At 35.2% G+C, this 13706-nt stretch overlaps 1 protein-coding gene across 1 annotated transcript; it reads left to right on the forward strand.

The window, feature by feature from the left end:
• Nucleotides 1-1983: 1983 nt before the first annotated feature.
• Nucleotides 1984-3597, forward strand: LOC145671763 (glutamate receptor ionotropic, delta-2-like). Its single transcript, XM_081740968.1, has one exon. It carries the CDS (start codon nucleotides 1984-1986, stop codon nucleotides 3595-3597), a length of 1614 nt encoding a protein of 537 aa, XP_081597094.1.
• Nucleotides 3598-13706: the final 10109 nt, after the last annotated feature.

Consider the following 13706-nt stretch of genomic DNA (forward strand, 5'->3'; position numbering starts at 1 on the left):
TTGACTAAAAAAGGAAACACGACGTTTGGGTGCTACATGATCTAACTAAAAACACATTTACTCTATCGAATTTCTCCGAAATGAACTCGAGCCATTCTGAAGCAATTCAGTGATTAATAGTGGACTCCTACAGTAACTAAATGGGAAAAAAATCGTGGTCGAAGACAGAAGAAGCAACACAGTCTCTGGAAAAAACAGGGAAGTTGTGTGCATTTAATGGGATTTGAAGGGCACCGTGAATCGCCAGCTGCTTCCACCGGATATAACGTTAAACTAGAACCTTATTGTCGACAATTAGCATGAATACACGTAGCAATTGAAACGAATGTGCCAGAATTGCTTTTTATAAGATGGTGTCGTATACACAAGGCCACATAAACCTTTAACGACCCGCTAGAAATCAGAGTTCTTGCTTGAATGCATTAACTATATATTACAGACCTTGCACCATCCGCCTAGCATTGGTTTCTGTCTTTTCGGATCTCCCTGAATTGTTTTAGGTTAGTTTCAAAAAAGGCATGTAAAAATCACGTGTCACAGAAGTTCCATGGCGACGGAATAATAGTATTGTCAAAAAATGATTGAAGATCATGGAACAAAATAATGCATATGTGCATTCATAATGTTACTTTCAAATCATAATAAATGTGTTCTCAATTTCGACCTTCAGAGGACTTTTAAGAAATCTTGATATTTTATTAAGCGTATGCTACGAATAATTTGTAATCTGTTCAACTCCTTCTTCATTAATATCTCTATATTCTTCTTTACGTAACAACTTTTTTACTCCTCAATCTTGAGATATTTTTCCCAGATAGCATCATAGATATTTTATAGGGTTTCGATTCGTACATAGTTTTGTTTACGAATATCTAACATTTGCACTAAGTTAATAACTTTCATAATGCTATAAACTGAAAGGAAAAAATATATAAGTAAATATCAAGTGTTCGAATCTGTGTCAAGCTTGCGTTTCGTTCAGAAAACAGAACAAGCAGAAAATGTATGTAAAGGTTAAAAAAATGGCGCTTCTTGAAAATTGTAGCACGTGTTTCCAAGGTCACATGTAAGATTCATCACGATTAAAACTTTTTCCAGCGAAAAAGTCAATCTCCCTTTCTTAATTGCTCCACTATATATATTTCTCCAAAATTATTTATTTTCATTTCTTCTAATATTATGGTCTATTCTCGTTTAATGTTTTGTTGAAGTATAAACAAATACGTGTCTCTAATGAGCATTAGTTTCAAAATAAATATACGTTTTCCTGAAGAGTAACGTCATAGCATTCGATCAATGATATACATGTTGTTTTATTACATATTAAGTGGTCATTTATTAGAATGATGTGATTTGGTTATATATTGTGTTATTGGTTGTTTTCAAAATCTAACCTACATGTATATTATTTTCATTTTAGCTAATGGTGTCCCACTTCCCTTCCAAACGAAGGATAAAGGAAAACTAATTGAGTCTGCTTTCACAAGATAAATGACACATAACAAAAATGAATACGCAGGTATAAGTATAGCGAGAAACGGTGTGGTTGGGTGGAAGATAATGTTGTTTGGAAGAAATATTTAACATTTTTTCTTCTGTTGGTCCCATTTCATTCAAAAGGGCGTAAGTGGCATACAATACAGAATCGTTTATAGTGCAAACCTATTTTACTAAACTATCATTTAAATGTGGCATCGATATGTGGAAATGACCTTGAATATTAAAGTACTGTGTTTATTTATGTTGGTTTTGGTTCTACAATGTACATCTTTCATCATAAAAGATGAACGCCTATTGGGTTTTCCGAGTAAAGAAATTTATGCTCCCGTGGTTCAACATGCCTGCAATTATTTGGACGATTCGGCGCACATGCAAGAGTTATCACTTATATATGAAACGATGAACACAACATATCTAAACAATTATTTCCGTGCTTTACATCATGAATGTCACAAACCAATTATTACTCAAAACATTACAAGAATGGTGCCTCATTCTTTGAATAACAATAAATTTGGACGAGTTTCATGTTTCTTGTTGTTGTTAAATAGTGATAATAATCTTGCTGAGATCCTATTACAAGTCCAACAGTTATTTTATTGGAACGGCAGAGGGAAGATTTATGTTGATTTCATAAATAAGGCTTTAACACGTGAAGATCTATTAAAGATATTTAACACGTTTTGGAAGTACAAAATTCTTACTGCTAATATTGTTTTCAGAGACTTCCTTAATTATCCGGAGAGAACCTTAAGCCTAGTGTCTTTCAATCCGTTTCTTGAACAAAAGTTTGAAGAAGAAAACGTAATTGGTTACAAGGATAGAAAATTTGAACTTCAAACATTGTTAGAAATAACAAAAGATCTTAATGGTCACAATCTTCATGTAAGTGTATATAATTCACCACCTTACTTGCTGTTAAATCCAAAAGAAAATGGATCGCTGGAATATTCTTTCGCGTGTGGTAAACTGTTCGAAGCTATTAAATATTCAATGAATTTTACTCCAATTCTTGTTGAAAAATATCAGCCACGGTTTGTTAATAAACAATCACCAAACGGAACGTGGGTTGGGCCTCTAGGTGAAGTGATTGCAGCGTTGTCTGATATTTGTCCGAATATAATGATGTTGTTACCTAATCGATATCAAGTGGCTGAATTCACTACGGTATTCTTTTTCGATAAATTAGTATTCCTCTCCCCGAAAGCAGATCTATTACCTCAGTGGAAATGTGTAACTCTTCCCTTTGATCTAACATTGTGGGTGTCAGTGTTTGCACTTCTATTATATATATTTATTGCCAGATCATTTGCTCAGTGGACCCTTACAAGAAATTTAAATTTCACCATCATTGGTAGCAATGTTTTGTATGTGATGACCATTTTCCTGCAAGGTGGCGTGTCTGTAGCACCCAGAAACACGAGCTTAAGGGCAATATTAATATTTTCACTTGTTGGTGGAATTGTCATAAACACATTATATCAAGGATGTTTGGTGGGTTTCATGTTGAATCCTCAGTACGAGAAAGATTTAGACTACTTTGAGGAAGTACAAAAATCACCTTTACCTGTAATGGGTCTTCCACAGTTTCTCGATGCATTACACACATCTGGTTCTGAAGTTCTTAACTCTATCCACTCTAAGAGCATTGGAATTCAAAACATAGCTAAAACAATTGAACGTATAGCGTACAAAAGGGATGTTATATTTTTTGGGTTAGAATCTGGTTCGAAACACGATCATAAACTGTACAGAACAAGTAATGGACTAAATATGTTGCATGTTTCGAAAGATGGCGTGGGTTCTATTTTAGCTTCGTTTATTCTTACTAAGCACTCGCCTTATACTCCGAGGATGAATCTAATTATCAGAAGACTCTTAGAAAGTGGATTTGTTGATAAATGGATTAAAGAATCTCTAGACAGTGAAGCATTGTCAAGGGATATCTCAGCGGATGACATCGTTGATATCTCAATTTCCATGCATCATCTTCAAACAGTATTTTTCTTACTTTTAATAGGTAATGCAATTGGCTTGTTTTCCTTTTTTATTGAAATACTTCCTTACAAGGGAAAAACCACTACGGCAGCCAAGTAATAGATACAAAATTAGGTATACTAAATATCAGTAGCGTGTGTGGTCTACAGAAGCAGTGGTTGCAATATCAAAGGTATGTGCGTGAATGTTCCCTCCTCCTTTGCTCTTGAGTCGCATCCAATTAATATTCACGAAATATTAACAGGAAAGTCTGTCTAAGCTAAATTTTTATATTTATTGATTTAAGTCTATTCACATTGATTATGTATATATGCCATATTTACTTTTTTTAAAGTCAAATGAACAGTCACTGTCAGTGTGCGTTTGTAAGTTACTTATATGGGAAACTTCTATACTGATGCTGTTCAACAAGAGATGAATATCGGGGCCGCAGTAGCTCAGTATAAGAGCGCTCACTTCTGGGTCCCTGCTTGGATTCTAGTTTCCGCCAAGTATGTTTGGAGTAGACAGACACCTATGCATGTGCTGCTCTGTCGTTTCGTCCTACTTTCGTCATTCCATTATTATTATCATCATCGTCTCCCTTAGTGTTGCTGCATAACTATGGAACATTGAACAAAAAACAAGATATATATATATATATATATATATATATATATATATATATATATATATATATATATATATAACATGTGCTGTAATGCATGAATGTGGGCGTTACGGAGAAAGAAAACTGTATATACAAATGCACAAACTTAAACGAAATTATTTGATTAAATAAACCATACATTATTTAAAATATGAGTCTATTCTTCGATCATTTGTGCTGCAAACTTTTCTATTGCATATTGATTGAAATCTCGAATGCTGTTCACTAAATGTCTCTAAATGGAGAGCATCGCTAACGCAGGTAGTCGTCATTGTGCGCTGCAGGAAGTCTATTTTCTTTAAGGTAGAGAAGCACCTTTCTCTTCCGACGATCAGCATTTTGTTGACAGTTTTTAAAAATTAGTATTGGGGACAGAAATTCAGTTTTCAGTGACTATGTATTTTGTCTGTTGCTGTTCTGTAAAGAAGTATGAAGCAGGAAGATTGTTTTAGCTTTGAGATATAAATTAATAAATAGTTAATATTTAGAATGATTTGTCATTTTCCATCAATGGGAATCATTATATATTGGAAAACTATTAAGTGTGATGCTGAAATTACTGTTAATACACGAATATCTCTTTAGTAAGTGGCAGAAGTATATTTCTAGATACGAAGGAAAACAAGTATCGTGATTGCAAGTATTACATATTTCTGCTATTATCAATGTTCATTTTATTTTATTTATTATTCATTTCCTAGTCCATATTGCATGTATGTTTGCCTATTGTGATTTCCTAATTCGAATTCTTAAGTAACGATGTTTTAAATCAGGGAATTTGCTGATCGATTAAGCATTAAAAGAATATGTAGATTTCTGTTGTATAATATAAGATTATTATTAAAATACCCCAGTATCATTCTTTCACTACCTCAAATTATTTTCTAGATTACAAGTTACTTGGGTCTGTGGTTCCATCTCAGCTCGTGCCTACTTTTATGTTCAACAAACATTTCAATGGGTTTTCTCGGAGTTCTTCCGTTTCCTTCCACTTTCTTCATTCTACCATTTCATTCACTCTCACCTTTACCGTCTCCTTTATCCTACAAGCCATTATCCTAATCCTAACTAAATATAAAACTACATGAACTAACATAAAATAACAGTCATTCCGTCAACATTCCGATGGACGTGGAAGATTGAAATTTGGCATCATTGTAGATTTAGGGACTAACCAACAGAAAAATTGCTTAATGTGAATATTTCTAAGTTCTAGGAGATCAAAAGGGGTTCTGAAATCTTCATGATTTAATGGGCGTTTTTTTATCGAGGCATTTCTCTTCTGTCAACATCCTTTAAAATCCTTTCAAATACTCTATTAGCAAGATTGGCCCCATACGCAGATGAAATTATTGGAGATTATCAGTGCGGATTGAGACAAAATCGATCAACTATCGATCAAATATTTACCATTCGCCAAATACTCGAAAAAAAGTGGGAATACAATACCCCGGTACATCAACTATTTATTGATTTTAAAAAGGCGTACGACTCGGTTAGAAGACAAACATTATACAACGTTCTTACAGAACTTGCAATACCGAGAAAGCTAATTAGATTAACTAAGATATGTTCAAATGAATCCTAAAGTAAAGTCCAGGTATGAAAACTATTGTCCACGAGCTTTCACGTCGAAAAGACCTGAAACAAGGAGGTGCGTTATCACAATTATTATTTAACTTTGTGCTGCAATACGCTATAAGGAAAATCAAAGATAGCAACTAGGGCCTAGAGTAGAACGGTATTCACCAGGTTATGGCATATGCTGATGATGTAAATTTAATAGGGGATGATAGGAGAACAATAGAAAGAAATGCAGAAGTCTTATTAAACGCTTGCAGAGACATGGGATTAGAAGTAAATGCAGAGAAAATTAAATACATGGAAGTGCGTCGGGACCGTAATACGGTAAATTATGGATGCGTTAAAATATTAAATAATACTTTTGATAAAGTGGATACTTTCAAATACTTAGGATCAATATTAACAGACAAAAATCATATTCACGAAGAAATTAAATGTCGACTAAAAGCAGGGAATTTGTGTTAGTACTCGGTTCAAAATCTCTTGTCGTAGCGAATTCTGTCGAGGAATTTGAAGCTTAAAATATATAAAACCATAATCATGCCTATTATTTTGTATGGTTGAAACACTTTCACTTACTCGGAAGGAAGAACATAGACTGAAAGTACTTGAGAACAAGATCCTGAGACGAATATTCGGACCCAAGAGGAATGGGAATGGGGAATGGCGGAAACTTCATAACGGGGTACTACATAATTTATACGGTTTACCCAACATTGTTAGGGTCGTCAAGTCTAGGAGGCTTAGGTGGGCAGGTCATGTAGCTAGAATGGAAGAAAGTAGAAACGGTTTCAAAGTCTTGACTTTAAGACCAATCGGAAAACAACCATTAGGAAGACCTAGGCGCAGATGGGAGGACAATATTAAGATGGATCTCGCAGAGATAGGAATAGAAATTAGAAACTGGATCCAATTGGCTAAGGATAGAAGTTAGTGGAGAGCTTTTGTGAACGCGGCATTGAACCTTTGGGTTGCATAGGCCTTAGAGTTAATTAATTAGATTTTTATAATCTATTTTGGGTACTTGGAATCGGAATGAAAACTTTAAATTCGGTTTGCTTCTACGTTTCTGTTAGCGTTACCTAAGTGAATCAGCAAAAATAAAAATTTCCAAGTTTAGAGTAGTTTTATAGGGAACTAAAAAATCTTTCCCATGTTATTTATATGGGACAAAATGTTTACGCACTTCAGGCAGGATTAGAATGATGAAATTTGGCATGATTGTAGCCTTCCGGGACTAACCTAGTGATGGGCGGAGGGAATATTCCCGGTGGAAAGGAAAATAAAAAATGGGAATATTCCTGTTTTTTACCCTAGCATATAAATTTCCAGGAAGGAATTTATTTCAATTTCTTTACTTTACTTTCCATATTATAGAAAAATTACTAATTACTTTATTTCCATTTTTTATTATATACTTCTAGGTTTTAAATAATTTGGAGGTGAAAAGATTTAAAATTCGTTGACTGTATTTTATATAACTAATAGTATGATCTTTTAAGTTCCATCTTCATTTTCACTAAAAAGTAGGGAAGTACTTATTTACAAATGATGAAAAGGAACCAGCTTGTAAAGTAATGTAGAAATTATGTAGAAATACAGATGAAGTACTATTAATACTGCCCGAAGCACCGTTAGTAATAGACGTCGGTCTGTCTCCTGTCTCTGACTCGAATTTCTGAAGGGGCCGCGGTGGCTCAGTAGTAGAGCGTTCACCTCTGGTGCTTGGAATCCCGGGTTCAATCCCAGCCCTCGCCAAGTGAACTTTGTGGTGGACAAACACCGTGTGCGTGGGTTTCCTCGAGGTTCTCCCGTTTCCTCCCACTTTCTTCATTCCACCATTTCATTCATTAATCATCATCACCGTCTCCTTTAGCCTAACCGGCATAAGCGTGGGACGTAAAACTCAAGGATTTCATTTCATTTTTTTCGAATTTCTGAAGAGATACTCGGACTTCTCTTACATGTGAATTAATGTTGAATTTCGAGAAATAGGTAGGAAGAAAGGTCGTGTGTGGGAATGTTACATGCAAAACTATAAAGATTATATTAAAGTTAGTATCTTGCAATTATTTGTTTATAACATTTAAAAATTTAATATGTTTATAATATCGTTTAGAATATTAGTAGCAGGGTCAAGTTTAGAATATCCACTAACATATAAATTTAAACTGTTTAGCGGTGTAAAAGTATGCGGACGTCCTAAACCAAATGTTCTCTTCCAACATAAGCCTATATACTTCCAGAAAACATATTTAAGTAAATATACATTTATGCATACTCTCTAAATATAATAATATATTAATAAAATTAACATAATACCATTCAGAATATACATTTTAAAGAATCATCTGGAGACAATAGTGATAAATATACTGTGATAAGGAAACTAATTTAGCCCTTAAATCATAATATAGGAATATAATATAATTTTCTTTGCATTTGTACACCCGGACACAAAGGTATCTCCCCTTAAATGTTCTAATTCCATTACTTGGGGTCCAGGTAATTTGCAGTTGTGGGAACGCCTAGACAGATGCAACCTAACTTACACGTAACTTTTCTCGGCACTGAGAGCAGTTGGTAGCACTGAGTCAAGTCTGTATGGAAGTAAAATTGTGAGTAGATGACGCAAGAAACATTTCTCCATTCTGAGATAAATCTCTCTGGTTCAGAGCGTGTTGTCCAATGAACATCATATGTTAATTTCAATATTGTTGTGTATGTAGTGTATTTTTCATTATATACTGCATATTCAAAGATATAAAACACTGATCACATATGAATCAGAAAGTGCTTGAAAGTAGCTGAAAATATCGAATCTGGAACAACTACTGGAAATAACTTTGTAAATAATTGCCTCCATTGAGAGATCTCCAATTCTCTTAATTCCAACATCTTTTTCTTTCTGGAGGAAAGCAGATCTTGTATGTCACACTGAATATGCATTGAAATTGAAATTGAAACAGAAACACTTGAAAAAGTTTTAGCCTCACCGGGATTCGAACCCGGGTCCACCAAATAGAAATTCAATACGCCTATTAATATTCAGTTTGATAGAAATTTTCTTCTGTAAAACTACGTTAACAGTAATTGTAAAGTTTGCAATATTGTCAATTTAATAAGCAGTATTAAATTCTTGCTATTTTTAAAAAAATTGAATAGCTTAAACAATGCGTTCTTCAGTTAAAAATTTGTTAAGAGTACTCAGATCACTTTGTAACAACAGTCGAAAATGTGATTCATTCTCAGCAAATTCGATTCATTAGTTTAATCGCTTATACATATAATTTGCATTAGCTTTCTTGTTTATTTTTGTAGAAAATGATCTTATTTCTCGTTAAATTTATTAAAAGTCTATTTAATGCATTTCTGTGATAATCATTTCTAAAATATACCTATTTCTTTTTATTATTATTATTATTATTATTATTATTGCAAAGTCGAGACGTGGCTACATATTTTATATCTTATGAATTTTCTGATTGGATTTCAAGTCTTTTTGTTGAATAATCAACACATTCCACTTCAGGGGGTTTGGAGGAGGGAAATATTATCCTGTTGCTTTTCATTGGTTTACTTGCACGCTACACCAAGCCTGGATACTACATTTCACCTTTCTATATCTACGGGAAGTACCCTAAAGATTGTGATGATCATAAGAGAATAAGTGAATAAGTGATGAGATCAATGAACTATGCATATTAACAACATTTAAAGTGTCAGGTTGTCAGAAAAGTCATGACGTATTTCGGTAAAATATGACAAATGATGTTTTGTGAATATACTAGAGTTATTCGGATCATGCAATAGTTTGTCATGAAGAGCTAAGATGTTCAGCGTTTTGTGTAGTAGTATTGCTATCTGTTTGGTTTGGTTTTACAGATTTGATCAGAGATGGCGTGGGTCAATGAAAACTTGACCCACCACCCACCGCAGCCCAATCTGACCCATGATACACCACCCAACTCGGCCCTCTCAGACCCACTACCCACCATGATCCACTCCAACCTACCACCCACAATGAACTACTGACCCACCAAAACACATGGTCTTACACGTGATCCACGTCCTCTTTTCTACCGACTAAAGAGTTTATACTTGTAATAAAACCAGGTTGTCAAATTCTAACTAATCGGAGTTTGAATTTCTACGGTCAATCCCTCAAGCACCGCTCTGTTACAATAATGATGGATGTGACCTTTACGATATGAAATGGTAAAGTGTTTGTCATAGACAAACTTACGATGAATTGCAATTAAATTATCATGGTCTAATTATTTCCTTGTTGAATTATCGATACTTCTCAGTTTAAAAGCGGATGAAATTTGAAACTCCCAAATCAAGGTACGTAGACCAACATACAGAAGCTTACATTACAAATTTTATGTCTATTTTTCTCTCAACTTAATGGGTTCATTGCCCTGTGTTCTAAGCGGTCCATATAATAAACAAGCTTTTAGCAATTATTATAAAGCGCATGGTAAGCGTATATGGATATATGATGCGAAGCACTGTATTTTTTGTTGAGTTAATTTTGAGTTTAATACCTTTCAGCAGCGAGGCTATATGAAAATGGACCTACCCCATGCAGTAAACGTCGCCAACACCTAGTAGCCCACTTGCGGGTAAACCTCGATCGTCAATATAGAGACGAGACGGTGTCCCACTGCCGGCAGGGTTTCGTCGAGTCGAAACAGTTCTCTCCGCGTCGGGGTGTTGAAGTTCCCACCGCATCGCAGCGAGGACTTCGTTTTGGTCCGCGCTCGTTTGATTCGTCGCGGAGCATCGCGAAGGGACCAACACGAACTATCGCCAGTCATGTACATGCGGTTATTATTATATATTATTTTTTCCGGACGAATTGTTCCTAAAGTGAGTTCCGGGGGTCAATAATAACCACCGCCTCAACATCATGAAGTGAAAAATCTTGAGTACGATAATTGTATGAATTTAGATGGCAACTGTCGTCGATCATTAGAAAGTGAGTATGGGAGAGCTATGAAATAAAGTAAATAGACACGCGTCATTTTGTTATAAAATTACATTGCGAACGCATTTTATCTTATCCCAAACAGTTATCGTCTCATATATACGGTTAAAACGGCACTCTGATTGACCAGATGAAAACAATCTCAACGATTTATGCCTTTACAAGCGATTTTCCCTTCGCAATGTCCTTGGCGAAGTCCGAAAAAGAGCCGCCCAGTAATCATAAGGTTGGTGGTTCGAACCTCCTCCGGGGTAACTTTCTGGTACTTTTTTAGTGTTTTCTAGATTCACCTTAATGTAATCAAATCACACATATAGGCGATTTAACATATTTTGGGGGAGTAATTTTGTGATTCGTTGGCGTTTTGTCGCGTCTGAAGATGCTGTCTACAATGCAGTGAGCAGAGAAGTTCATTAAATGAATTAACTTAAAAAAATACTAGTGTCCTGAAACACCAGATTTCTGTCCAATGCCCTGCCGTGAAAAATCAGGGCCCGGGGGGAGAGCATATGACAGCGCCTCTGTACATATAAGTTGCCAATTTAAAGTTGACTTCTCTGGACTATTCTTTCTGCATATCAGCATTATTACACTGGAATCGTAAAAGTGTGTAATTACTGAATTCACTACAGCTCCATTTTTTCCTTCTACCAGAACATTGTTGTCTTAGAGTAGTGGTTTAAACGTCAGTTTCGTAATGCTGGGGACGCGAGATCGATTCCGGGTGTGGCAATTCAGTAAATTTTTACAATCTACAAAACTGATACTTCTAATGTATACTAACTTGAAAAATATTCAATTACTCTGGGTCTAAGAGTTGAGACAACTTCCTTTACAGGTGAAACGCCAATAACACAAAATTATGTCATCTGTATCAACCTTCGTAATTGTCTGGCAAATAACATGTTTGCACAAGAATTGATGAACACAAAAGGGCTAACAACGTGATTACTGCTGTAGTATGGGCCAAAAATGTGTTCCAAGGAATTGTTCGTAGCTGTGCACAAATTGCTAATAGTGATCGAACTTATAATAGGGATCGCTAGTCACGATAATGATATCTAGTCACGAGAATGATCCTATTTCAGATGCCACCTCTCCTTTCTACTCAGAAGTAGGGCGAAACAAAATGCATGACTGTCATCAGCTAACAAATCCTTATATTCCATTTCTTGTTATAAAATGATAATTCTATCTGTAAATCCGTAAACGTAATAATATTATTGCGTTCATGTATAAACCTAAGAAACATCTGACGTACTCTATATCTTTTCTGTTCCTATGAATACTTTCCACTATGTTACTTTTTCTTTCCTTCTGTGATAATAATAATAATAATAATAATAATAATAATAATAATAATAATAATAATAATAATAATAATAATAATAATAATAATAAAGGAATAACATAATTACAATACCAATTACATAAACATTATCTTCCCATTCAGAAAAATTAATAATTACCACGACAGGATTTGAACCCAAGTAGCTGCAATGGGAGTTTCCTGCTTTAACAATTTCTCTTAAACAAATCGCCCCATCCGGAGTATTGTTCGCCACTGGCACCTCATCTCCTTTCGATGTATTCCAAACACTACAGGAACACGAACACAGAAATACTCGAGACAATTAAAATTCCGACCTTGCTCTTCAGAGGAATTCGAACCCCTAGTGGATTGCGCCTCATGATCATGTGGCCCCAATTTGCCACATATTCCTCGTATGAATATAAGAAAATAAACTAGTAGTTATTACATAGAACATTAACATAGAACTGTCTATTTCTACACGTGCTGATACAACTTAAAGAATGTGAAAATAATTTCTGTCGTCTTTTCTTCTTTGGAAATTAGACGTTATATTAAATACGACATATAATGTAAGTCGGGACCATCCCTGCAACTGATGACCAGCGCCGTAACTTAGATTATTTTCTGGGGGGCTTTGGCGTGGAAGACCCGAGTTCAATTCCCGGCGGGAGCTCATGTGGTTAGAATTTTACGTTAATCAGTAGGTTCACGTATCAACGCTGCTGGACGGGACGTTAAACTCAAAATCAGCTCAACTCTTTTCTGGGGGACAAGCATTAATAAGCTTATTTGGGCCCCTAGAAAAAGTTGATTTCTAATTATTGGGTCCCCTCTCTCCAACTTTCTCTTAATCTTTATAGGCCCACCGTAGCATGTGGGCCCTCCAGCACGGCAAGGTCTGCGGTTCCGTTAGTTACTCTCTGGGCCCATTACATACATTGCAAAATTATTAAGGGGACAATATTGATAAATCTCAAAGCCATACGAATAAATATTACTCAAATGGGTCCACGACTCATTTTTGTTCTATTTATTTTTTGTGTGCAGTTTTGTTTATATAATGTAGCGACCCGATTTGATGCTTCATTTCTAATTTCATGTTCCTATCGTATATGGAGTAAGAAAATTTTGTCTGAAAATGGGCCCCCTTGAACGGCGGAGAGCTTCTCTGGGGGGCAGTTGCCTCTCTCTAGAAGTTACGCCTCTGCCGATGACGTAGGCTCAACTGAAGAATATTTCATGATACTTTATTCATTGAGCAACGTGTATATAACTTGTTTTTGAGTTAAACAAGGAAACCTCGAGTAAGTCATTAAGACACTCACACTAGTTGTTTATATTTTCTTATTTATATTTTTATTTATATTTTGTTTATATATTTTTTGTTATATTTGAGTATTTTGTTTATATTTTTCCATGAAACGATTTTAACTAGGTATTAGTTTGGGTGGAAATTTAAATGGCGCTTTGGGTGAGTGGTTAGCGTATTGAACTTCTATATGGTGGAACTGGGTTCGAGTCCCTGCCGGGCTGAAGCTTTTTCAAGTTTTGTTGTTTCAATTTCAATTTCAATGCATACTCAGTGTGATAAGTAAGATCTCCTCTCCTCCAGAAAGAAGATGTTGGAATGAGGAGAATTGGATGTCTCTCAATGGAGGCAATCATTT

This window comes from Thermobia domestica, chromosome 15, assembly GCF_964235325.1.
Source record: "Thermobia domestica chromosome 15, izTheDome1.hap1.1, whole genome shotgun sequence".
Classification (NCBI taxonomy): domain Eukaryota; kingdom Metazoa; phylum Arthropoda; class Insecta; order Zygentoma; family Lepismatidae; genus Thermobia; species Thermobia domestica.

What these genes read in the sequence shown, in the direction of transcription:
- LOC145671763 (XM_081740968.1), top strand. Translation starts at nt 1,984, where the DNA reads ATGGTGCCTCATTCTTTGAATAACAATAAATTTGGACGAGTTTCATGT.